This window comes from Schistocerca cancellata, chromosome 10, assembly GCF_023864275.1.
Source record: "Schistocerca cancellata isolate TAMUIC-IGC-003103 chromosome 10, iqSchCanc2.1, whole genome shotgun sequence".
In the NCBI taxonomy this organism is placed as follows: domain Eukaryota; kingdom Metazoa; phylum Arthropoda; class Insecta; order Orthoptera; family Acrididae; genus Schistocerca; species Schistocerca cancellata.
This window is the reverse complement of record NC_064635.1, coordinates 139,737,153-139,762,909: the sequence shown is the minus strand read 5'-3', so window position 1 is coordinate 139,762,909 and position 25,757 is coordinate 139,737,153. Positions and strand designations below refer to the sequence as shown.

Here is a 25,757-nt window from a genome sequence, read left to right as displayed (position 1 = left end):
CTACTCTTGTCTGTGACATAGGGCACATTAGTTTTGTCAACTGCCTGAAGGATTGGAAGGGTGCCCCGTCACCTGATCTGACACGGGGTACCCATGGCTACCCTTGCTCGGTGGATGGTTCCAGCTTGCTGCTTGCTGCCCTTCCCATATTTTTAATTCTTCTTATTTTTTTTACATCTGTCACTGGTTAACAGACTTGTTATCGTTTTTCTCTGTCCTGAGATTTTACGTTGTCTGTGTAGCTACTTTTATTGTGCTAATGATGTGGAAGCACCAGTCGGATGCAGAGGGTGTTTCTCCTGTCTCATAATGTGTGCTGTGGACCTCCAGCTTTTTTCTGGGATGGGCAGCTGCCCCACCTAACCCTTGTATCCTTCTCTCACTTCTGCTTGCTTCCATCTCATCGGTCTGTCGATTCCCATATATAGTCGAATCCATTGGAATTTGTCTTTGGTGTAATTCATCTTGGGGAACTATTCCAGTTTGACACAAAAAGGATTAACAGACCGATCACCTCGTAGTTCAGTCCCTTCAATCCCATCGATCAACCATCCATTGCAGAATCCATTTATAACTGACTTCTTAATAGAAAAGTATTGTAATTAGAAAAGTTCAAGTATCTAGAAGTTTCAGGTGCACGTAGGGAAAATTTAGGAAGACCAAACCGTGGTAGCTTGTGAGTGAGTTGTTCTGTTGTTATAATGCTATCAGAAGGTGACCTCATGGAAAGTACAGTTGTTTTAGAATAACCTATGTAAAAATTACTCTTGCGAGAAGAAAAATGGATTCACAGTTTATAAAATCATGTGGAATATTTTGCAATAAAAGAAACAGGAAATTGAAGTTGTTTCAATGTGATCTGGCTCACATCATTATTTCAACACACTTGCCAACCTCTTCTGATTGAACTTCTTTCCTCGAGTGCTGCAGTTACTGTTGGAAGTTAAGAATACAATCCAAAATCCAGTTCTTCAAATAAATATGATGTTTCTCATAAGCAGCATATTGTGTATTCTTCTCTTGTTTAAAACAACCATGTTGTACAAAAGTGCTTCATTATTCATAACATTATACTGATAAGGACTGAGTTCAAAAAGGTCTGTCTTAATTCAGATCCCAGTTGTGTGAGTATGTCACAATTTTCTCTTGATCCTGTGATGACAATGAAATTATCATGGTTCCTCTTGAGGCTAGTGCTTCCACAACTGTGGCATTCAGTAAGCCACTAATAAGCATGTGTCATGCTAAATGGCAAGCACCTCAGGCAGCTCAGCATTCACTTGTCAGGTACGGGTTTGACAAACATGAGTTTCCTCAGCTAGGGACTGGTAAGCATCGCCAGTCCTACATAATCATAAACTCTGGGCAAAGTTTGGGAACCACTGTGTGCCACAACAGCGGAGTGTTGTGTCCCACAGGGACTGGGGATCTCGGCTTAGTCATCCTGATTGTGAGGATGGTCAAAACCCCTATGAAAGAAATCCTCAGTCTCAAGGTGTGCCGTGTGCCCGTGAGATGAGTGGCTCTAGAGGTGGAACAGTTGTTTGTAGGCAACCTTTGAGGAGCCTCGCACACTTGTCGTATAAGTTTTACTAAGGTAAATGGGGCTCTGTGTGAGTGGACCTTTATTTCCCTGGCTGCTCACAGGACTGAGATGGAATCCTCGAACCCAAACTTACGGACTATTAGCATGATGGGTGTGCCGTCTGGGAGTACTCACACACACTCATCCCCACAAATGAGGGAGGCTAGTCCTCCTGATAATGAAATTGTATTTAGTTATAAGGATCGAGGAGTTGCAAATCAAAATGTGTTTGTAGCGGAGTTGCACTCTACCAAAACCCTAGTTTGGTAGTTTTGGTATAGTACATAAATAACATGATATAATGTTAGGATTATTGCTAGCATTGATAGGGAAGGAAAAATGAATATAAGAGAGAGAAGGTGGCAGCCACTGACTTCTCTTTGTTTTTTGTTTGTTTCTTTGTTTTGCATATAATTAGAACCGCACATTGATAAGTGTCAGTACATTGTGTATTTTATGTCCTGACAAAATACAAATTATATTTTATAAGTATTAAAAAGTGGTTGATCACGTAACTTCCACAATCTTATTTAACCAAAGCAATTACTTTTGATGATTCCTGTACAGTTAACATGCACAAACTTAAGAGAAGTATATAACTATTATTGTTATTTTGTACTCAATAGAACATTCTTCAACATGATCAAAGGCAAGAGTTTCTTGTTATTATTGATACGTGCAAAAGTTGTTTTTGAATTATGTTAACACGTTTTACATAAGCTCGACAAAGTACTGAGCAGAGAAGCAATGAGCAACCCACTATGAAGTGACAATAAACACCACTGATGAGCACACAGCTGCTTGCAGTTAGGTAACAGAAGCTCCGCCAACTGCCTCCTGCATAACATCATTTACAACCAATAGTTTAATTTATACATTGTCTCATGTTTATATTTTTTGCCATTACATCTATAATAATTACACTTTACTGCAATCTTATTATGAAATTATGCCGTACTCCATAACTGTTGCCTGTAAATGACATTATGTGGGAGACAGTGCGCAGAGCCCCTGCTATCGACCTGCAAGCGGCTGTGTGGTGGTGGTGGTGGTGGTGGTGGTGGTGGTGGTGGTGGTCGGCTGTTTTTATCGTTGCTACATAACGGGCTGCTCCTAGCGCCATTCTCCAGTTGTCATCATCAGTAAATATGGAATCGTATTATAATGTGTTAATGTAAGGAGAATAGATGCTGAATGATGAATGCATGCAGCTTGCCGCTAACTTTGTGTAATGTCTTGTCTGTATAGACGTGTATCTGTTGCCTTTCAGATCCCTTCACTTGCACACATAAATCTATACAGTAAAGTAAGGGCCTCCCGTTTTGTCTTTAGGCTGATCCGTGATAAGACAGGCGAAAAATTAGACTAATGGAGGATTATTAGTATTTTCTCTAATTTTCATTCTCTCTCTCTCTCTCTCTCTCTCTCTCTCTCTCTCTCTCTCTCTCTCTCTCTCTCTCTCTCTCTCTCTTTATCTATGTACAGTTTTTGATATAATATTTCATTACGTGAAATCAGCCAAATAGAATCTCTGGTGGAGCCCTTCGTCTTAGTATTCAGCGGCTGGCTTGCTGTAAGAGATCTTTACATTTATTATTATTGTTAAGCGCTGCATTCAGTTGGGAAAATCAATCGTTTGAACAATTCATTCCTTTTACGAAAGATTTCGAATTCCAGATGTGTACGAAGCCTTTTTGGACGATTTAACAAAGACTCGGTGATTGCAGGCTCTCTTCGACACAGCTGAAACTTCCCCACTAATTACAGGGCCAACGCGATCATCAATGATTCAGACAAAGAACTCATTCGTTCATTCACTCCAGAATAAAAGGGGTCACAAACCTTATTTATGAAGGAAATTGTATATTCAATCCATCTCCATTACATGTCCAGATCTCTGTTGGTTCCAAGTCTTAATTATTTTCCGTTACAATTTCTTTCTCTTCAAATAACCCGCTAGTGGCACAAATGTTAATAGCTCGCTTTAACGAGAAGAAAAGCAAATATTTATCTCTCGGAAAACACCTCAATCCTTCAACAGATACTTCGAAGCTGTCCTAGTTACCAGTCTAACAACCTTGGAGAATACATACATGTATCTCTGTTATTCCAAAGAATAAACGTACTAGAAAATACTTTGGCGTCGACGAGCTGTCGCCGCATATGTTACTAGAAAATCAGATCAGATACTTTTCCAAAGTAAATAAATGTGGATGGTTTGATTGACAATGATTAATTGTTGCGTGGTAGAGGGTATTTTTCTGTGGGGACATTACAATGCCCCTCGCAGCGAGCGAAGTTTGTGAGCTTAATTTTGATTTACCTAACACACTTCGCGAGCTGTCTATTAGTGTGGATAACCCGGAAGTGATGATTGTCAGTCCTCCGACTGAAAAAAACTTTGTTTAAGACAGACGAAGAAAAGAAATATTGACAACAGAAGACGTGAAGAGACAGGTACCGTGGCTGTATTGCTTTTACGTGCATCAAGGTGTTATGTCTGCTGTGCTCAAGCAAGGAAGATGATCTTTCATGAAACTGTTATCAGGGTCTACCCATTCGGGAACTTTCTTAAGCAGGGAAACCTTGGAAAACCTCTTAAGCCTAGACCCCCAGCCTACGGTACATAGAAGATAGGAAAGCCTACAGAAGAAAAAAAAAATTGTTTTTGAAATTGATCTCTAAAGGAAAGATAGGGATCGATTTATATAACGATTTGGAGAAGAGTGATTTGTGCCTCTAGCAAAAAAAAAAAAAAAAAAAACATTTTACAATAAATAACTCGAGTTTTCGTTTTACAATCTTGTTCCCAGGACAATATCTTGCGGTGCTGAAACTCCCCCGGATCTTGCATGTCCCCGACGTCCACATTTGTAGTCGGTCTTCTACGCGGCCCACTTTGTAGTCGGTCTTCTACACGGCCCACAATGGGAAGAGTAGAAGGGACAGGGATACCAGATTTCACATGCAACATTCATTCCAAAAGAATTAGCAATGTCCGAAAGGGAAACTCTTCCTGTAAAAGAGCTGGTTAGGTTGCACCGTCCAAGATTCTCCTTTTTGAAAACAAAATCCTTATGGCTTCATGCATCCTTTTTCTTACGATGTACTGCAAGGAATTTAGCCATTGACGTAAGGTTTTCATTTAGCCATTGACTAATGCTGTTGCTGAAAACATCATCATATTTACTCTAGTTTGAATTTTGCTTTTGGACTTTGCATCCCCACTTGTGCTTATAAGTCCAAAAATTCTGACACATTTCTGTCAATGATTTATTCTTCGTAATTTAAAGGATTCATGCAACTGACAGTAGATTTTGGATTCAAATCATCGAATAATGGAAAGTGTGGTTCATTTTATACAAAGACATAATCCATCATTTCCTTGAAAGGTCATATAATTTATCTATACTCAAAAAATTTTTATCCTAAATACATATATTTCTCCGCTTGATTGCTGTAACGTAAAAGTTATTAGCATTGAGGAATGCGGATTCACTTCTTTCATTTATTCTCTGATTCATTCGGCGTTCATACACGCACATATATGGAAATGGATTTTTCAAACAAAATTCCAAAACGAACAAGACCCATTAAATAACTACTAATTCTATAAATATTACTTTCTTTTAACATTAAACAATAAATTAAGAACTCTTAACATCTAATTATAACACTTTTTTTTTTACAGTTCAACATCAAACAGTTTACCCTCGCGTTTGATGCGAGTCTCTTACAAAGCATATCTGTGTCGTCTATACCGATTCTAACTCTCGCGCCGACGTCAACTGTTTTGCGCGGGAAATTATCTTTGCGGCGTTAACCGTCACTCATGATTCACTGCCTAAACGCATCCCTTCACACGTTTACACATCTAAGCGTGCACTTGAAATTATATATGAACATTCACTAGGAACCTCTTTTGATTATGCAGCGTCATTTGCGGGAAACATTTCATTCTTCTTGAAGGTCAGTCAGAGCCTTTGTAAATCTTGATGACATTAGCAATGCTAAAGTTCCATGTTTACCCAAACACAGGTGAAGCCTATCTCCACTATCTTCTTTGCAGCACTCGATAGTAATAGTTAGTCACTATTTCTATAATCTGTGTCACTGATTAATTATTTCAGTTCAAAGTTTTCTAACACTACACACACACAGTTTATTGTTATGTTTTTACGAGCGTTCATCTCTGTCACTCGCAACACCATTCCTCCCTATTTTCTAATCTTCATTAAATTTTTTCAAGTCGTTATGGGAAAATAACCCTTTAATCTTGTTAGATCCCGGGTATGCTAACAGATAAGCCCCAGGATTCGGAATTTGTAGAATAATGTATGGGCCAGTATATAATAACTCCCATTTCTTTATACTCTTCTTTATTAAGGATGATTTGGTATGTCTTTTGACTAGTACCTTCTCTCCGACATGGTATGTCTGTACCCTCTTGATTAATTTGTCATATTGTTGTTTTCTCTGATCAGCCTTTTTCGTCATATTTATGATGGCTTGTCTTATTTTTTCTTCCCAAGGCATCTCAGTTTCCTGAGTTTTGGGCATATGTTCAGTCCAGAAGTTTTCCTCTTTTGCTTCAAACATCAATTCATGAGGTGTATATCCAGTGGAGGAGTGGGGCATGTTGTTGTATATCTGCTCAAATCTTCCACATAATTTGCCCACGCAGTCTGCTTATTATGGCAATACGTCCTCATAAATCGATTGAACTCTCTAAAGATTCTTTCAACCAAATTGCCTTGTGGGTGGTAAAATGATGTTAGTACGTGTTTCACACCGACTTGAGACAAAGCCTGTTTCCATCAGAGTCCCGTAAATATCTTAGCATTGTCTGTTATGATCGCTTTAGGTGTACCAACATGTGGAAGATAATCCCTTGTCAATCTTAATACAATTACTTTGGCTGTAGCCGCCTTTATCGGGTATAGCTTTACGTATTTCGTACACACATCGAGAAATGCCAACACATATCTAACACCACCTCTTGAAGTAGGTAACGGTCCACACAGATCGCACGAAATTCATTCTTTTGGTTCTTGGACTAATATAGAGCATAATGGGTGCTTACTCCCTTTTGAATCTGGCTTTGTTTTTTGACAGATTATGCATTTCTTCAAGACCTCATGCACTCTGCGCTTTATGTTGGGAAAATAACAGTACCCACTTATCTTGTCTGCACATTTTGTCGCACCGAAATGTCCCCAGGTTAAATGGGTGAACCATACGAGTTTCTCTATTTGCGCCCCAGGTATACAAACACACCAACGGACTTTGTTTGGACTTCCACAGCGGAAAAATAATACGCCATTTACCAGCTTGTAATAATTTGCCATCTGATCCGAAGGTTGCTGTTGTAACCTTTGAATGACACTTCCCCGTTGAGCATCTCTTTTCTGTAACTGTGCCATATGCGCACACAAATTGACGTAGTATGTCTTAAATGGATTTTCCTGCAGCAGCAATACAGGGAATTCTGAGTTATTATTTACTTCAATCTCTTTGGTCAAACCCTGCGGTGACCTTGATAGAGCGTCAGCAATAATGTTTTGCTGTCCTGAGACATGTACGATCTTAAATTGGTATTTGTTGCAGAGCGAGAGTCCATCTAGCCAGTCTGGGGTGTAACAGTTTACACGTTTGTAAAAACGTTAATGATTGATGATCGCAATATACGATAGTCTTTGACCCATATAGATAATAATGAAATTTTTTTAATCCCCAGACGACCGCAAGAGCCTCTAATTCTGTCGTCGTGTAAGTTTGTTCACAGTTGGACAAAACACGACTAGCAAACGCAATAGGACAGAAGGTAAGTTGTCCATTTATCTTGCGTACTTGGAAAAGGCACACTCCAATACCCACATTCGACGAATCTGTTGACAAGTAAAATTCTTCTTGCATGTCCGGATGGTACAAAAGCAGTGCATTTACTAATTGCTTCTTTATTTCTTCGAATGCTTCTTGACACTCTAATGTCCAGAGCCAGGGCACATCCTTCTTCAGCAGACTATTTAGAGCTGCTGCGTTCATGGCCTGATTTGTTATGAATCTTCTAAAAAATGAGGCAAGACCCATAAACCCTTTTAATTGCCTCCTATTTCTGGGTGTTGGAAACTTACTAATCGCAATTAGCTTCTCCTTGGTTGGTAAAATTCCCTTTGCGTCAATTATATGCCCCAGGAACTTGATTCTGTTTACTGCAAAATGGGATTTCTGTAGGTTAGCAGTTATTCCCATGGTTTTGAACACGTCCAACACCCAGCTCAGTAAGGTAATATGCTCCTCCCAAGTTTTCGATGCAATAAGCAAATCATCAACAAACACTGTTATCCTGCTTCTGAGTTCTGGGCCTAGTGCATAATCTAGAGCTGCTATAAAGATTCCAGCACTAATGTTGAGTCCGAAAGGAACCACAGTAAATTGGTAACTTCTTCCAGAATAGATGAAAGCCGTATATTTCCTTGATGACTCATCCAGCTTGACTTGCCAATAAGAGCTCCGCAAATTAATGCTCATTAAATATTGGACATCCTGGAACCGTTGTAAAAGTTCGTCTATGTTTTCCGGATGTGTTCTCACTGGAATTATGATTTTATTTATTTCTCTGGCGTCGAGTACCAGTCTAACAGTCCCATTTGCTTTTGGCACGACCAACAATGGGGAGCAGTATGGGCTTGTAGAGGGTTCGATCAAACCCCATTTCAACATGCGATCTATTTCCTTTTGAACTTGAGCCTTTAACCTCCAGGGAACAGGATAGAAAGTTCTACAATACGTTTCGTGCGGCTTAATGTAGAGATGGCATATGTATCCCTTAATAATTCCTGGCCTTTCATCAAACACGTTTTCATAAATTAATAATAATTAATTGAGCTGCTTCTTCCGATCTTTGATAATGCAGTCGGATTCATTTAATTTTTCCAACACTAATTGACCGAAATCTTCTTTGACTTGGAACTCATTAATTACATGCTGTTTAGAATTTTGTGCCGTCCTGATTACTTGCACACTGATTCCACAATTATATTTTCTCGTAAGGCTTTCTTTTTTCAACAACTCCAACTCAATTTCTTTTTTAATAACATTCAACGAAATTTTTCCTGTTTTAAAATCTATTCTGCATCCGTATTGACGTAGGCTGTCGACTCCGATAATGCAATCTACCACCAAATTTTTCACAACAAGGAATGTGCTTAATATTGCTACATTTCCGACTTCTACACTAAGTAGTGACTGCACTTTTACATTAGCCGATGTAGCCCCAACGGCGCCTATTATTCTGCAATTTTGAACTGGAAAAATTGGTACTCGTCTTATATTTCTGATCTTGTTGAATAGAGCCTCCGAAATAACATTTGTGGTTGCAGCTGTGTCGAAAACCGCCACTATAGGTACAGTCTCCAAAATGACTTGCACTTCGGCTACTGCCACCTGTTCCTTATCCTCATCTTGTGGTTCTAAGTCCTTGGTCAGTTCATCTGCCAGTAATCGTCCATCATTATACGTTAGCATGGGTACACATATCCTGTTGCCCCTCAACCAATTGTTGACCGCTCCTCCGGGGCACGAGTGGGTCCTTACAAGTTTGTTGGATTTTGATTTGTCTGCTGGTTGACATCATCCTTCACTTCGGTAATTACCGGTTGATTCGCAGATGTCCGTCCCCACTGATGTTGGTTATTTGAACTCATTCCCCCCGGTTGATTCCACTTTCTATTATTGTTATTATTCCAGGCTTGGGGTCTGAAATTCCTTTCATTCCCCCACACAGGATTGTATCTTTTCCCATTCCTGTTGTTCCTTGGATAGCCCCTCGCAAGACTATTGCCAGGATTACTATTGAGATTTTGAGGGGTTTCTCCGTTATTTAACGATCTCTGTTCATTCCCTTGCCTACCGTTTGGCGGAGGTTCTATCTCCCTATATTGGAATCTGTTATTACGGGCTTTCTGGTTGTTCTCTTCGATAATATCTATATGATCTAACGTCGTGAGGAACGACTCCAAGTCTTTATCGTTGCCGTAAATCAATTGATTCCGGATGCTAGTTGGTAGTCTTGCCTTAAGTATGTTTATTATGTCTGGCAAGGGCATAGGTCTGTCCCAGTATCTTGTTTTATTTATATATTTTTCGAAATACTTCCTAAGGCTTCCTTTCAAAAAGGAGAAAGGCTCTGGGTAGAGCCCCTCCTACCTTAGGCGTTCCTGTACCCTTTCTGACCAGAACTTTGCTAAAAACGCCTTCTCAAAATCGTCATATGTCGAGCAAACAGAAGTCATGTCCGAGGCCCAGATCGCCCCCGAACCTTGTATATATCCTGTAACAAAACTGATCTTCTGCCACTCCGACCAATTTCTGGGTAGCACTCCTCTGAAACTTCGAATAAAAACAATTGGATGGACCCCCCTTTTGTCAGGGTTAAAAATCTGGAATTGCCGATGCTTTATCATTTTTTCTTCGGCATGGCAAAGGCTTTCGTAATCTCCATTAGATAAGAATTCACGCGAACAACTAGCTCGTGGCAATTTAATGTTTGAGTTACTTACACAAGTCGGTATCGTGTGCGAATGTGCAGTAACTGGCTCTATAGTCGCTGCCAACTTCTGCTGCTGGCCTGTATTCATTTGTTCTGAGCTTTGTTGTGAAGCGCGCATCGACTCTTCTATCGTTTGTTTCCAATGCTCGAAATCAGCACCTAACTGCTGTTGCACCTCCTCAAGTCCTTTCGCAAACAAATTCTCTTCCTGTTTGCCAGATAAACTCTGGAATGCTGCCTTAACATTTTGCTCAACGTTTTCACACATTAGCCTTTTGTTTTCTAATGTGATTTCGGATAATTTACCCGTTAATACATTAATTTGGTGGTCTATAACGTCTTGACGCTCTGTCAGATGTTCAACACTTTCCTTTAGGTTAGTCTGCGTACGTGCCAATTCAGGAAGTTGCGCAATTGCACATGACATGGCGTCTTGCTTTTGTACTAATTGCGGAACCATTTCCACCTGTTCCCGTACAGTATCTATCTTAATCGCCACATACTCCTTCATTTCTAAACGTACACAGTGAGTAGATTCCTCACATTGAGCTTTCACCAATTCTATTTGTGCAGTTAATTTTCGTTCCGTCTCTTCGGCCTGATCTTTGAGTTCCTTGGTCTTCGCCTCTATCCGCTGCTCTAATTCGGAAAAACTGTCTTGTAACTGCTGCTTAATCTCAGTCTGGACTAATTTCATTTCTTCTTGAGTTTGAGTAACTGCCACTAACTGTGCTCTAATATCGGTTTTCAGATTTTCCTGCCCTTCCATAACTGAGGCTAATTTCGCGTTCAAATCATTTTGCCCTGAGGCTAACTTCGCGTTAATGTCGGTTTTCAGATTTTCCTGCCCTTAGTAACTGAGGCTAATTTTGTATTCAAATCATTTTGCCCTTCAGTAACTGAGGCTAATTTCGCGTTAATGTCGGTTTTCATATTATTCATGCTCTCGGTTATCATCTGCATCTGTCTCATGATAATTACCAATGGATCTAATCCATGTTGCGTACTTGCTGTTACATCTCCAGCCGTGTCTACAGGGCGTTCTATTGCGCTATCTGTAGCGATCGGTTCTACAACACTTCTTACTGCATCATTATTATCAGTGCTAACAGCTGAAGGCTGTTGCATGCTACTATGCTCTGCTTGACTCATCCTAAACATTGCCCTAGTTAAAACCATATAAATGTTCTACTGTCAATATATATATATCTCCCTTCTACTGTCACTATATGTAACTCCGTTCACACAAGAGTACTTCTGTGGCTACTTTCTTACTGTACTTATACCAATAAATGCAACTGGGGCAGGTCAATCAAACTACATCTAGCATGAACACAATTAATCAATGTTCAAATATCCAATAATACTAAACAGAAAAGCGTATACTTCATCTATACTAGCAAGCTTTAATAATAAAATTATAGATCTGGCCTTTTCTCTGCACCCAGCGTGTTGTCTTGTGTTCTTATTTGTAGATCCACTTAATTTGACTGCGAGTATTTCCTCTCTTTTCCAAGCGTCAGTTAAGTTAGCTCGTCGTAGTTCACATGAAACAGAGAACATAATTATTTTAGCAACGTCCAAAAATGTGTCTTGTCACGGATTGGCCATTATAATGTGTTAATGTAAGGAGAATAGATGCTGAATGATGAATGCATGCAGCTTGCCGCTAACTTTGTGTAATGTCTTGTCTGTATAGACGTGTATCTGTTGCCTTTCAGATCCCTTCACTTGCACACATAAATCTATACAGTAAAGTAAGGGCCTCCCGTTTTGTCTTTAGGCTGATCCGTGATAAGACAGGCGAAAAATTAGACTAATGGAGGATTATTAGTATTTTCTCAAATTTTCATTCGCTCTCTCTCTCTCTCTCTCTCTCTCTCTCTCTCCTTTATCTATGTACAGTTTTTGATATAATATTTCATTACGTGAAATCAGCCAAATAGAATCTCTGGTGGAGCCCTTCGTCTTAGTATTCAGCGGCTGGCTTGCTGTAAGAGATCTTTACATTTATTATTATTGTTAAGCACTGCATTCAGTTGGGAAAATCAATCGTTTGAACAATTCATTCCTTTTACAAAAGATTTCGAATTCCAGATGTGTACGAAGCCTTTTTGGACGATTTAACAAAGACTCGGTGATTGCAGGCTCTCTTTGACACAGCTGAAACTTCCCCACTAATTACAGGGCCAACGCGATCATCAATGATTCAGACAAAGAACTCATTCGTTCATTCACTCCAGAATAAAAGGGGTCACAAACCTTATTTATGAAGGAAATTGTATATTCAATCCATCTCCATTACATGTCCAGATCTCTGTTGGTTCCAAGTCTTAATTATTTTCCGTTACAATTTCTTTCTCTTCAAATAACCCGCTAGTGGCACAAATGTTAATAGCTCGCTTTAACGAGAAGAAAAGCAAATATTTATCTCTCGGAAAACACCTCAATCCTTCAACAGATACTTCGAAGCTGTCCTAGTTACCAGTCTAACAACCTTGGAGAATACATACATGTATCTCTGTTATTCCAAAGAATAAACGTACTAGAAAATACTTTGGCGTCGACGAGCTGTCGCCGCATATGTTACTAAAAAATCAGATCAGATACTTTTCCAAAGTAAATAAATGTGGATGGTTTGATTGACAATGATTAATTGTTGCGTGGTAGAGGGTATTTTTCTGTGGGGATATTACAGTATTTAAAATTTTTTTATGTAATTCATATTCATGCCTAAGTCTTGTCCTCTGAAACTCTATATTAGCATTTTCACACGGTTTTAAGGTTCGGATGACGATTGTTCGACAATTGAGACCCGTCACCTGATTCATAAATTTTCTGTTTTGGCAATGTGCGTTCTGTTCTAGACAGTTTGTATTTAAACACTTTTATTCTAATTTTTTAATCTCTGCTTCCCAGGAACAGTGTTTCAAAAGATAAATAATAGCATTGCCAATTATCTGAAATGAAAAAAAAAAAATTGTTCTAAAAATCTTTAGACTGAATGTTATATGTTTAGTGTGTCACCACTAAATATGATCCAGTTTGAATTTTTTAGTACAGAACAACACTTGGTTATTGCTGATTTTTTTAAAGCCTAGTACATAAATTTTGTCTTTGAATACCATATTTGCTCGAATCTAAGCCACGCTTTTTTTCCAGTTTTTGTAATCCAAAAAACTGCTTGCGGCTTAGAATCGAGTGCAAAGTAAACAGAAGTTCTGAAAAACGTTGGTAGGTGCCGCCACAACTAACTTCTGCTGTCGAATATATGTAACGCTACACAGGCATGTTTTACAGGCACAATGATAAATACTGGCACCAAAATCTCTGCGTCAGTAAATAAATTAAAAAAAAAAGGTGGAAGACGAGCTTTTTTCTCCGCCCTGAGTTTCCACCACTGCATTTTCATACATTATTCAACAAAGTAAATACAAATTCCGTATTGGTCATCTTCGAATGTAGCAGCATTTCAATGTACTACGAAAATCCGACTGGCAAGACTGTTTGGGATGTTTGTCAATATGGCCAACTCTACGTTCTGAATTTTTTCCTACCTGTGAGAAGAGATGGTTGCTAATAGGAACTTTTTGAATTGTGAATCACATGCAGTATTCTCTTCACCATAAGAATAATACGAATATAAACATTTTGCCAAGTATTCTTTCGTGTTTGCTGCTATCTCATTTAAATCTGCTACGGTCGCAGGTTCGAATCCTGCCTCGGGCATGGGCATATGTGATGTCCTTAGGTTAGTTAGGTTTAAGTAGTTCTAAGTTCTAGGGGACTTATGACCTAAGATGTTGAGTCCCATAGTGCTCAGAGCCATTTGAACCATCTCATTTAAATCCTGTCTGCCTAATAAACTACGAAGCTAGAGTGAGACAACAGCAAATGCGGAAGAATATACATATTGTGTCATGTTTATATCCGTATTATTCTTATGCCTAATAGTGATAGAGTTAGAAATGAAGCATGGCAATTGACTAGATTTTTAAATCTAAGATGACCCCAATTTCTGTGCAGAATGTAATGTACTAAAGAGGTGTCTGCAAAGATTTTCAAACGGAGAAAAATTTTCGGTAAACTCTCGTTCAGAACATCTTCTATCATATGCAGTCTATTATTTAATTCTTGTTGATCATTATCAAAGAAAGCAGCAGTGTAAGTAACAACAAATAGCAGTCTCTTGCCATTGTTTCGCTAATGAGACGATTTCTCTTTTTAATTGTAAGCAGCGGTAGCGTGCACAAAAGCAAGCCATGCCACGAGCGGCGAGAGGCCGTAAACGCTCATTATCAGAATGTGACAAACTATGCATGACACAGTACAATAATGCATTTTCATCTTAGAGTGACGTAAACACCTATAATAAAAAGAACGGCACTTAGATTAAAGAAAAATAAGCAATCAATTCAAACCAGGCGAAGCATGTGAAAAAGGAAGGGTACCCGTACAAATACGGACGGAGCGCCTGACGCATAGCAGTGGCTACCTAGTAAAGCTTAACTGCTAAGCGTACGACTCGAACCAAACTATTGTAGCTGTATCGCCATTCATTCGACCTAAATTGTGTCTCATATTTCAATGGACCAACTTTGTTTCGATTTGGAGGTGCGGCCTAAAACTTTTCTCTCACCTTGAATTTCAAGTCTCAAATTTCAGGTGCGGCTTAGATTTGGGAAATTTTTTTGTTCTTGATTTCGAGTCTCATTTTTCATGTGCGGCTTATATTCGAGTGCGGCTTAGATTCAAGTAAATACGGTAATTGTGCGTTAGAATTATCTTTTTTATACTACATTTTGCTGGTATAATTTTGTAAGATACCATTTGAAAATGGACTGGTAGCTACAAAACATTGTGGAAAAAAAAGAAAGATAGAAGGGGATAGAGAGAGAGAGAGAGAGAGAGAGAGAGAGAGAGAGAGAGAGAGAAACACGGTGAGGTAGAATTCTATGCACTGCATCTATGTCAAGGGTTGGTTGTAATAAGCACTGAATAACCAGTGGAAAAACTTCTTTTATAGAGTATATTGTGAAAGTGTCTCCAAATATCTTCTTTTGAGACTGCTTCCTGAATTAGGTTGTGAAAGGAACGAAGTTGTTAACAGAAGTATACTTGTATGCTCATCAGGTCTGAACCATTGTGAATCGGTTAATTATGCTGCTTTGAAAGTGAAGATATCTTAATTTCCCACTCATACTGTTGTGAACAGGCAGTGGACACAACTGTGTCAGTAAAGCTACATTTGTAGTTATGTGATTTTATTGCTGAAAATGTTCTGCTTGTGCAAATGAAACTAAAATAAAATTACAACTCTCGGCACAGACAGGAAACGAGTGAAGAGGAGGCTGTTGCGACATTTTCTGCAGTGCCACAGCTGCGGACTGTGATCCTAGAAAAAGAAGTCTCACCTGGTGTCTTCCAGGCTCTGTCTAGAAGCTGCCCACACCTCACCACTCTCGAGACTGGCCTTCGGCAGATGCTGACTTGCTTGGTAAGTGTCTCCTATCAGTGCTGGAGAGGTCGCTGCTGAGGAGGAAGTATCTCTCACTATGAGGGGTGTCTGAACAGTAATGAAATTATTTTTTTTCTTCTGATGCTCCTGTCAGTCTCAGCTATGCTCCCACCCATCTCGACCAATTTGACTTAGATCGGTTAAACTGGGTGATGTCTGATCTTCACAATGCTGTCTAGCTCGCAAGGGCAAACTTCCTCTCACTGCTGTGATTCGTATTGGCAGGCTGTGTAGAGCTTGACTAGGACTTCAACATATGCAAATAGCAAGACGCAACATGCAACCATTTTTGAGAGAATCGAATTTGAACATTTTACATGTGGTTACACAATTCATGTGGTGAAATGTAACTGAGGATTCTGAAGCCAGGTGAGTAAGCGTGTAGTTTCGTAAGTGTGAGGTCTGTGGATCAACTATCACTTCCCACATAATTCTAACAACAGATATGTGTGATACAGGGAGAAATTGTGTGATGACCGAGAACTGCTTACGAATGTAACCCAAATTTGTTATGCAATAGACACCCTGAAAAAGCCATACACATGCAAAGATTTGACATTCATTACAGTTGCTACATCTCTCAATAATTAATGTTCTCATGATCAGTATCCCCCTTACTCATACAGTGCTCCATAGGTTACACATTACACTTGCCACATGTAGATGAAATAATATAAATAAAATGACTGTACTGAATTAATTGGAAGTTGCATATCCATTTTTTGTTTTTATTATGAAGCTTTTTTCAGCATAAGGACTATGAAAATAATAAATGAATGATTCAGTAATGATGGTTTGGACAGTCATAATAATTATGTGCGAAGGGAAAAAAAGTGCAGGTGGTGATATTCGATCCTAGGACCTTGCACTCCCAAAACCAACTGCTTAACACACTTACTGTGGACTTTGTTAGTACTACTGGCCATACAAAATATATAAATATCTGTAGAATGTTCAAACATAATTTTCTCGAAAGTGGTTGAGAGTTGTATCTTCGTATTTATGTGTGTTGAAATCATAGTCATGCCCTGCACATCCCATAAGAATCAAATCAGTGAGGGAAATTTGTACAGTCCCTTGTCAGTCAGCTTTAGACTTTGAGTATCAGTATTGCTGTGAACATCGTTACAGTTACATGTTGGCAGACACAGTGGACTTTATGGTCAATTAATGAGTCACGATGAGTTCTGTCCCAAACTCGGAGTCCCTTTTTTATAATTGTCTTGATCACTTCAGTCAGAGTTATAACAGTTTATTGGATTTGATTCTTATAAGACATTCCTAGAGTTGAAAAATACAGAAGAGGTGAAATGCAAAGTTACAATCGAATTAGAAAAAATTATGGTACAGGGCAAATAGGGGTATAAAAATATGGTCAATACCTTTCCCAAAAGTTACATGTCTGTTACATGCCTACATCAGTCAGTTGACATCAAGTTGCACAGCTTCTTATATGTTGTACTTGTCAGGCTGAACAGTTATCTTCATAGAAAGTGGCATATAAGTTTGGAAAGAAAAACTTAAAAACTATAACAGTCATTGTTTTTCATTATTTTAATGTAATACACTACAGTTTTCAGTATTTGAAGGAACTACAATGAATTATGAATAGACCACTCATCTGATAAGCAATGATTATGTTATAGGTGTTTTAAACATTCAGATTTTTAAGTAATTGTTCCGTATGTGGAAGCCAGGTACAGTTGAAACCCCTCTATGTACGTAGCTGTTCCACACATGAGCAGGCAAAGCAGCTGATGTCGAGTGAGTGAGATTGGTGTGAGGTGACTGCTTGGCATGTTAATTTTGTAATCAGATGTTGGGTACATTTTCCTCTTTCTCTTGCAGTTTTTAATTTTTTTACTTTTAATAGTAACTTTTGAATTTTGTCATCAAGTCAAATCTCCAGTGGGATAGAGACAACTGTGAATGAAATTGAAAGACCAAAAGTATTTTTGAAAATAGATTGGCTGCACCAATTTGACAGTGGCAAATTTCACTCAAAGTATGCTGAGATATGATGTGATGTATGGAAAAACTATAAGGACTCTGCTTCATAAAATTCTCAAGTTATGAAGCTGTAAACATCGTTTCAGAGGTGTCAGGAAGATGCCAATGATGCATCCCACTCTGGAGCTTCGTGCCAGCAAAAGTGATGAATCATGTCACGTCTTCATAACCTTTCAAATGGTGGCTGTCGAATGACTATACAGATCGTAGCAGAGGCTCTCAGTGTTCTGAAAACCACTATGCATTACACGGTTAGCCACAATTTGAACATGGAGAAAATGTGTGCTCAGTCAGTCCCCAAACTTTGACTGACCACCCTGAGAATGACAGTACAGTGATGGTGAAAAAAATATTGAAACACATTTTGTGTGTGTGTGTGTGTGTGTGTGTGTGTGTGTGTGTGTGTGTGTGTGTGTGTGTGTGTGTAGGGGGGGGGGGGGATGACTATCATTATCACCAGTGAAATGTGGAGGCTCGGATACAACTATTAGACAGGGCACTAAAATTAGGACGGCCCTCCTGAAACACTCCTTGCCTCGAGGAGCCGAGAGTGAGTTGATCAAAAATGAAGTTTCTACCAGTTGTCCATTTCTGCAGTGGTGGGGACTTTTGCAAAGATTTTGTAGCCCGAGTACACAGAGGCAAGGCTGTCTACCACATATATGTTCCCGTGAGGTTAAGGAAAAGGGCCATCCAAACACAAAGGGACAGCCACAGTGCCCACCAGTTGCATGGCGGCAATGCTCCAACTGCATGCCTCCTAGTTGTGGCCGAGTATGACTCGGCAGTGCTGCCACATCTCCATCCCGTCCAGCAGTGGCAGGCATTTTCCAATTTCCCGCTGCTCAGAATTAAGGCCAGTCCGAATGGACTCAGTTTGTTGACAACTGAAACAATCCAACCTCTGTCATGGACAATTGAGGTACAGACTGTAAAAGTTGGTTATTGCCAACATTATAGTCCGACAATGCTGTCCAACAACATTGTGGCCACACATGAGAAGTAGCATTTTGTGGATGTGTTATTTATTAAGTAAATGAACTGCCAGATGAATGCCTTTTCTAGAATGCTGAAACACTGTTTTGGATATATCATTTAAAAGCAATTAATAAAAAAATTGGTGAGACCGATACCAATATGAAATTGTTTCTACCAGTTAGAACCAGACTGGTGATCAACCTTCATTTCTCCACTGGCGGTGATTTGTGCAAAAATTTGCTGTTCCTCTTTGAAGTGTCTTTTTCATCGGTAGGCCTCTTGGTTTGAGGCATTTGCATTGCTGTGGTGGAAGGAACCGAGGGATCGATTGAAGTATGAATTTGGTAGTGCAATATGAATGTGGGATTTTACTTTTGTGGTTGTTACAACGGCTCACTCAGATAAACTAAATATATTTTTCCAATGGAAAGAACAGTTAATAAGAACTATGTATCACTGTGTGGAGCCATTTAAGATAAAATAACTCTGTGAAGTTGGGAATCACAAATAATAGTTTTGTGTATTTTCCTCACCAGCAGAAAAGCAGCGATAAAAATTCTGTCTGAGATTTACACATAATATCATACATAAATAGAGGAATTCAATAGTACATTTTGAGACTTCTAGGGCAATAAAGTAAGTTTCAATCTCTTTTGTTCCCCTCCCTGCTTAAGTGCAGACAAAGTCTCCAAGGATTTATATATGGCTTGTGAAGATTTTCAGTGTCACTCAGATTTGGAAAAAGTTTGAAAGTGTACCTCTATTGGAGTTCCGTCAAAAGTATGTGCGTAAGGAAAAATATTGCAGCCTTATTAGTGTGCTCTGTCCGTTTTGCATCACTTTTTTCTAATCACTGACACTCATGTGGAGAGTTGCGTCAAACCAGATATTGGAAGCCTTGTTCAAGAGTAGCAGTGCCAGGCTCTCCCCTTAATTAATCAGTATTTCTTTCTTGTACTGTTATATTGAACTAGATATAGCCATAATAACTATTTACATCAAATATATTGCACTGTGTATCAAAAGAAAAATGGGAAGATATCAAGGGAATGTGCTATGATAAATTTTTAGGTGATGTAGCTTATTTTCACACTTCACCAGCAAAATATTTACCTTCATAATTTGTGATTGTATGAATTCAGTTACAAATCTGTTGCTATTTTAAAATTTTTGAGTGAGCGCTTGTGGTAAATAACCTTTCAGTACGAGAAACAAATGGTAACTAACTAGTGCAACATTTTTAGTAAGCCGCTTTCACTCTCCCATTTTATTTGCCACACCCCTTCCCGTCCGTCCTCCCCCCCTCTCTCTCTCTCTCTCTCTCTCTCTCTCTCTCTCTCTCTCTCTCTCTAACCCCCCCCCACCCCCACACACACACACATTGGTACAGTTTTTAAGTAAATGATTAGAGGAACTGAATGCAATGTGCTGACTGGGATGGCAAGGATCTACTCCCAACACAGTATGTATATGAATCTGTGTTGTTATGATCCCCACTCATTCAACATCATACACATTTGAAATAACCATTTTACATTAATTACTAAATTATAAATATCAAAATTTTGTTAAACTTCTTTCATAAACCAATACCACAATAAGAAGGAAAAAAGAAACCCACCAGGACAGAAGCATCCAAATAGGATGAATTTGATAGCAGTAATGTAGTGTATAACAATCAAATGTTTACAATTTGAGAAAAATTGAATGATTTATTCAAGAAAAAGAGCATCACAAATTGAGCAAGCCAATAATGCATTGATCCAGCTGTGGTCCTTGTGCTAGCAGTTAGCTTGGCATTGATCGAAAGTGGTGTCAAATGTCCTCCTGAGGCATATCGTGCAAACTTCCATCCGACTGATGCATTAGATCATCAAAATCTCAAGGTGGTCGGAGAGTCCTGCCCGAAATACTTGAAATGTTCTCAGTTGGATAGGGATCCGGCAACCTTACTGGCCAAGGTAGAGTTTGGCAAGCACAAAGACAAGCTGTAGAAATTATCACACTGTGTGGGTGGGTATTATCTTGCTGAAATGCAAGCTCAGGGTTGTTTGCTATGAAGGGCAACAAATTGGGGTGTGGGATATCGTCAGTGTCCTTCCGTTCTCTAAGGGTGTTGCAGATGATAACCAAAAGGTCCTACTATGAAAAGAAATGGTACCCCAGGCCATCACTCCTGGTTGTCAGGCCATATAGTGGGCAACAATCAGGTTGGTATCACACCTTCGTCCGTGTCATCTCGAGATACGTCTTCACTGCTCATCAGGGCTCAGTTTGAAGTGGAACTAATCTTTGAAGACAGTTCTACTCCAGTCAATGTGATTCCCAGCCAAATGTGCCCAACAGCACTGCAAATAGGCATGTCGATGTGCAGATGTCGATGGTAGTCGGTGCATGGGCTGCTGTGAGCTCAGCCCCCTCTGTGTGAGCCTCCTATTAATGATTTTTGCAGTCACTGAAGCACCAGTTGCACAATGGATCAATGATAATTATGAATTTGAGGCTCTTAGTGCCTCTCTGACTATTGCTCGGCTGTCACATTCTGTCATCTCTCTAGGTCATTGCTTCCTTCGTGACACTATGTTTTGCCACCATTCACCTATGCCTGCCGACATCTTCGAATAGTGGTATCACTTCCTATTCAAATGTGGAATGATTCGCTGATTATTCTGACCGGGTTCTTTGAGCCCAACTACATGTTCTCTCTCAAATCCCAACATGTGCATATATTGTTCATGCTCTTGTCTGTGAGGCATAGTTTCTGTACAGCTGATTACACATAATGAAATTTGCAAAAACTTTGTGCCCTGGTATTAACATTCCTCTTTTTACTACCCTTAACAATTGCATGATGACATTATGCTGCAGCATTACATATCCATCCGTCAGCTGCCAAGGTCTACAGTTTTGCGTCATTCATCAATGCCTGTATGAACATCAGTTTGTGACCAGTTTGCTTAACTCCTTTGTGGTCATTTTTTTTGTCTTACTGTATTTACATTGCATCATTCAGATGGCAAGTACTGCAGTGTAACTGAAATTCTGTCACACGTAGCACAGACAGATACCCCTGATGTTGTAATCCGTGTAATTTTGGAATTCTGGGGCAGTTTTGTCACCCTTTTTATCCTTCCTTGTGTCTAATGAGTTGATTTGTTAAGATGTGCAGTTTCGATGTCATGTATATACGCGATTGACTTTGTTTTTGTACTCGTATCAGTTCTGCAAATTATCCAGTGTATCATAAACCTGACTCGTATCTGCTTCGCTTTGATTCAGGAAGCGGACAACCTCTTTGCTGGCTGTAGAAAGATCCGCACATTGTCCATTTCTGACAAGGCTGTCCGGGCAAACGTGAGATTCTTGGACGCCGTGGCACTTCTGGCAGACCTGCGAGTGCTGCACATACGAGAAACTGAAGTTGCAGACAAGGTGATTCCTCTGCGCATTATAGCTGATGGCTGCCCACATTTAAGTGACTTGGGCTTGGGGGACATTTTCGGCCTATGCTACCAGTATCAAGATGCAGAGTATTTCATCAGTTCCCATAAATGTGTGCTCAAGAGCCTATGTATCAGGTGGACATCAGTCAACGGCAGGTGAGTTTAAAGTCGTGATGCTCATCTTGTACGATCAATCGCTGTGTTGCGACCTCCGCTGTGCGCACACTTTCTATCCTTCAATTTCTTCACTACAGGCGAGTTCTTCCCATCCTGGCATGTGACCTGCCCTTCCTGTTTAACCCTCGCCGAACTGTCCCTCCCTCCTTCCTGAGGAAGGAACTGTTGGTTTTGAAAGCTAGTAAGTGTATCAGTTTTACTTCGGTATGCATTTATCAACAGTACTGATGCTAAGTGCTATCCGGCAATTTTCTCTAAAAAAAAAAAATTGCGTTTTCTTTTAAAAAATCTTATTTTTTGAAAAAACTGTATATATACCAAGGTAACTTACAATGAAATCAGATGTAAACTGAAGCTTCTGTGTTTGATATTTTGTAAATTATTTAGTATAGTCCTCCATGAGCTCAGTGCCCATCTCAGCAGGAAAATGTACAACTTTCAGTTTAAGAAGTACATGTAGAGCATAATCAAAATGTTCATTTCTGTGCAAAGGACCTGTCTTAAAGAACTTGTCACTCAAATCAAAGCTTTTGAAAAAAATACGCATTTTATCATAAACAAAACAATTCAGTCCCATTACTAATCATTTCTGGAATTTGATTGATTCCTACTGTAATAATTTCATTTTTTTGTGTCTAGGTTCTGTCTTACAATTTAATGTATTGGCTGTTTTCATTTATGTTTCAGAAGATTAATTAGGATAAAAGATGACTAAGTCAGTAGAACTGAAGACAGGTATCAACTACTATTATTTATTTTTCAGTTTTCATAGAGTCACATGAGCGAAATCATGTTTGCCAGTTTGCTGTTTACAAACTTTTGAAAGACTCTAAAATCCAAACACATTGGTTTGTCTTCAGAAGGGACACAGAATTATGCTTTGACACACTGGTAATAAAGAAAATTGAAAAATAACGAACTGAATACTCCTCTTGTAGTTTTAATTTAAATTCATCACAGGTACTTTTGACAATAAATAGCTTTTGCCATCAACTATGACGAATATACTGTAGAGCACAGAAAGATATTTTACTCCACTTGACGGTGCTTTGAGGAAAGAGACCACAGTTAATACTAAAATTTCATTTTAACTGTCTTTTTGTCTCCTCAGAGTATCTGAATAAAAATTGATGATTTCAGTCATATTAGTGTGATCTGAATATTCTCTGAACTTTACGTGCTAAATTCCACTTTGGAAGTAATTACCATTGATAATGGAGCAAGAGTTTTGGAATTTAGTCAAGCTTGGTATATTGGGACCTATATTTTTACTATTCAAATTGTCTTAAAATGTTTGTGGAATTGAATTCATGCATCCAATGTGTAAAAGATAAATACAAAAAGTATTTTTCCAAAAAATTTTCAGTTAAACCTCACACGCCTCCAAAAGTGTTGATATTTTTTGTCATAGTATTTTTTACCTGCTCTCTTCTGTCGGAAGTTAAATAACTGAATTATTTGCAAAATTATGGGCATTAACTGAGTAATAGATTTTAAATTTATTTTGAAATCCACTTATGTGTAAAATTTAACGCTGGAAAAACCTGAACAGAATAACAGGGTGAATTAGGATAGGTTACTGCTCACCCCATTGAAGACGCCTTGAACCCCCACAGTTTGGTTCAGCACCCAGAGACACCAGTGACCATGTGCTTGTTTAGTTGTTGTGATAGTATGGGGAAAGTAAGGGGGGGGGGGGCTTATAATTCTGAGTAAGGGCTTTGTCCCATAGCTTAGCTTACTTTTAAGTGTGCCCATCTTCCGCACAACCCCTCCTCTGTGTGACTAGTACCACTGTCCTAATTCATACCTTTTAATTTTGGTTGGTTATCTTTACATTCCCAATTAGCCAAAGTGAAGTTTACACATCATGCCGTCATTTCCAGAGAAGGCATGTAATTCTGATCATTACATATCACTGCGTTTATTGCTCAGTCTTTGACACAAACAAGTTTTGTCATGTCCATCCTCTATAAGTAAATGATAATTGCACAAAATATTAGCAATTTTTCTGTCTGTTTTTCCATTTTATTGTACTCCAAAGTTTCGAAGTTTTGTTGTTTTTACCATTGTATTGGCACGAAATTACACTTTAATATTTGGAGAATAAATGAAATTTCTTTTTTCTCAAATGAAACGATACAATTTTCGAGACTTTTTTGGTCTGATACAGCTATGATTTTTATGTATTTTTTATCAGCCAATCTATGTGAAATTACGTGGTTATATACTCTCTAGACCAGGGGTTACCAACAAAATTTTCTCGAGGACCCCCTCATTGAGCATGATTGGTACCTTGTCATATCACAGTATCAGGCACCTAAAAAAGCCAAATTAAGAGTCTTTTTATACATTTTCAATTTTTGGTACTTAGAAAAAACATTGACATATTCATTATTGAAAAAATATTGAGCTTAAAACTTTTTCAATTTATTGTTATTGTTAAAATTTTGATTATTGCTAGACGCAAAAGTTAGCATTCGCTAAAGCTCTGCTCATGCAGGAAGTGGCCAAAACAAAAACTCTGTTATCATACAAAATATATTTAATATATTTTTTATTCTAATAGCATCTTGCAGACCCCTCTGGCATAGCTCGCAGACCCCTGGGGGTCCGCGGACCACCTGTTGGGAAACAGTGCTCTAGACTATAGACTGTAAAGAAAAATTTCACACCCCAAGGGGCCCACAGTCCTTTTGTTGGTACATGTGTGGTACGCACGGGCCCCCGAGCTATTGAAGTCTCCTTTCCTTTCCTTTGAAGGCTGCATTACCATCCCTGTTCCTCTCCCTCCCTATCCTTGCTCCTTTGTTCCTGCCCCCCCTCTTTTCCCTCTTAGTGGACTTCTTTATGTCGACCTGGCTATTCTCATGGCTTCGTTTTGGTCTGTGCTATTGTTTAGTTTGCTGTTTCCGTGTCCTTTTCGGCGTTTTTTGTCCCCTTGGGGTTTGACCTCCATTTCCAAAATTTTCCATTCAGTGAGTCATTTGGGGATGAACTCCCTACCTAGCTTCCATAGTGCAGGTTCCTCTCCCCCTCCCCTCCCCTTCCCCTTTGCACCATGGCCCCCCTCCTGCTAGGTCACCAGCACCATAGCCAGTCCGTGTGGTGGGGCTGTTAAGTACCCACTTGGCATAGCCCCCTGAAACCACAGGGATCACACTACTAGCACCTGAGCTATTAACACCTCGTGTATATCCAAGAGTCGATGCTCATCATTTTGGGGCACCAGAACTCCCTATAATGGCCACCGTGCCATATGGCTCTTGCTGCGGTTGGGTGGTGCTCACAGGGTGAGCCCCTGATCGGAGTGGGTGGTAGTAGGGCAGACGCCTTGTGCATGAAGCAAAAAAAGCTTCACCATCCTGGCCATCCTGTGGCCGTCTCTAAGAGTGGTAGCAGACGTGACACTCCTTCTTCTGATCTTTCAGCCTTCCCTCCCATGGCCACCCCCTGGGAGGAGGGTCAAACTCGCCAGCTTGGGTTGAAACCTTT

At 39.4% G+C, this 25,757-nt stretch overlaps 1 protein-coding gene across 1 annotated transcript in view; it reads left to right on the top strand.

Moving 5' to 3' along the window:
• Nucleotides 1-25,757, top strand: part of LOC126106390 (F-box/LRR-repeat protein 7-like) — an 88,971-nt gene that overhangs the window by 14,648 nt on the left and 48,566 nt on the right. The window contains exons 3-4 of the mRNA XM_049912660.1: nt 15,465-15,633; nt 21,922-22,241. Of these exons, the coding sequence (XP_049768617.1) occupies nt 15,465-15,633; nt 21,922-22,241 (489 nt within the window). The remainder of the gene's footprint in view (nt 1-15,464; nt 15,634-21,921; nt 22,242-25,757) is intronic.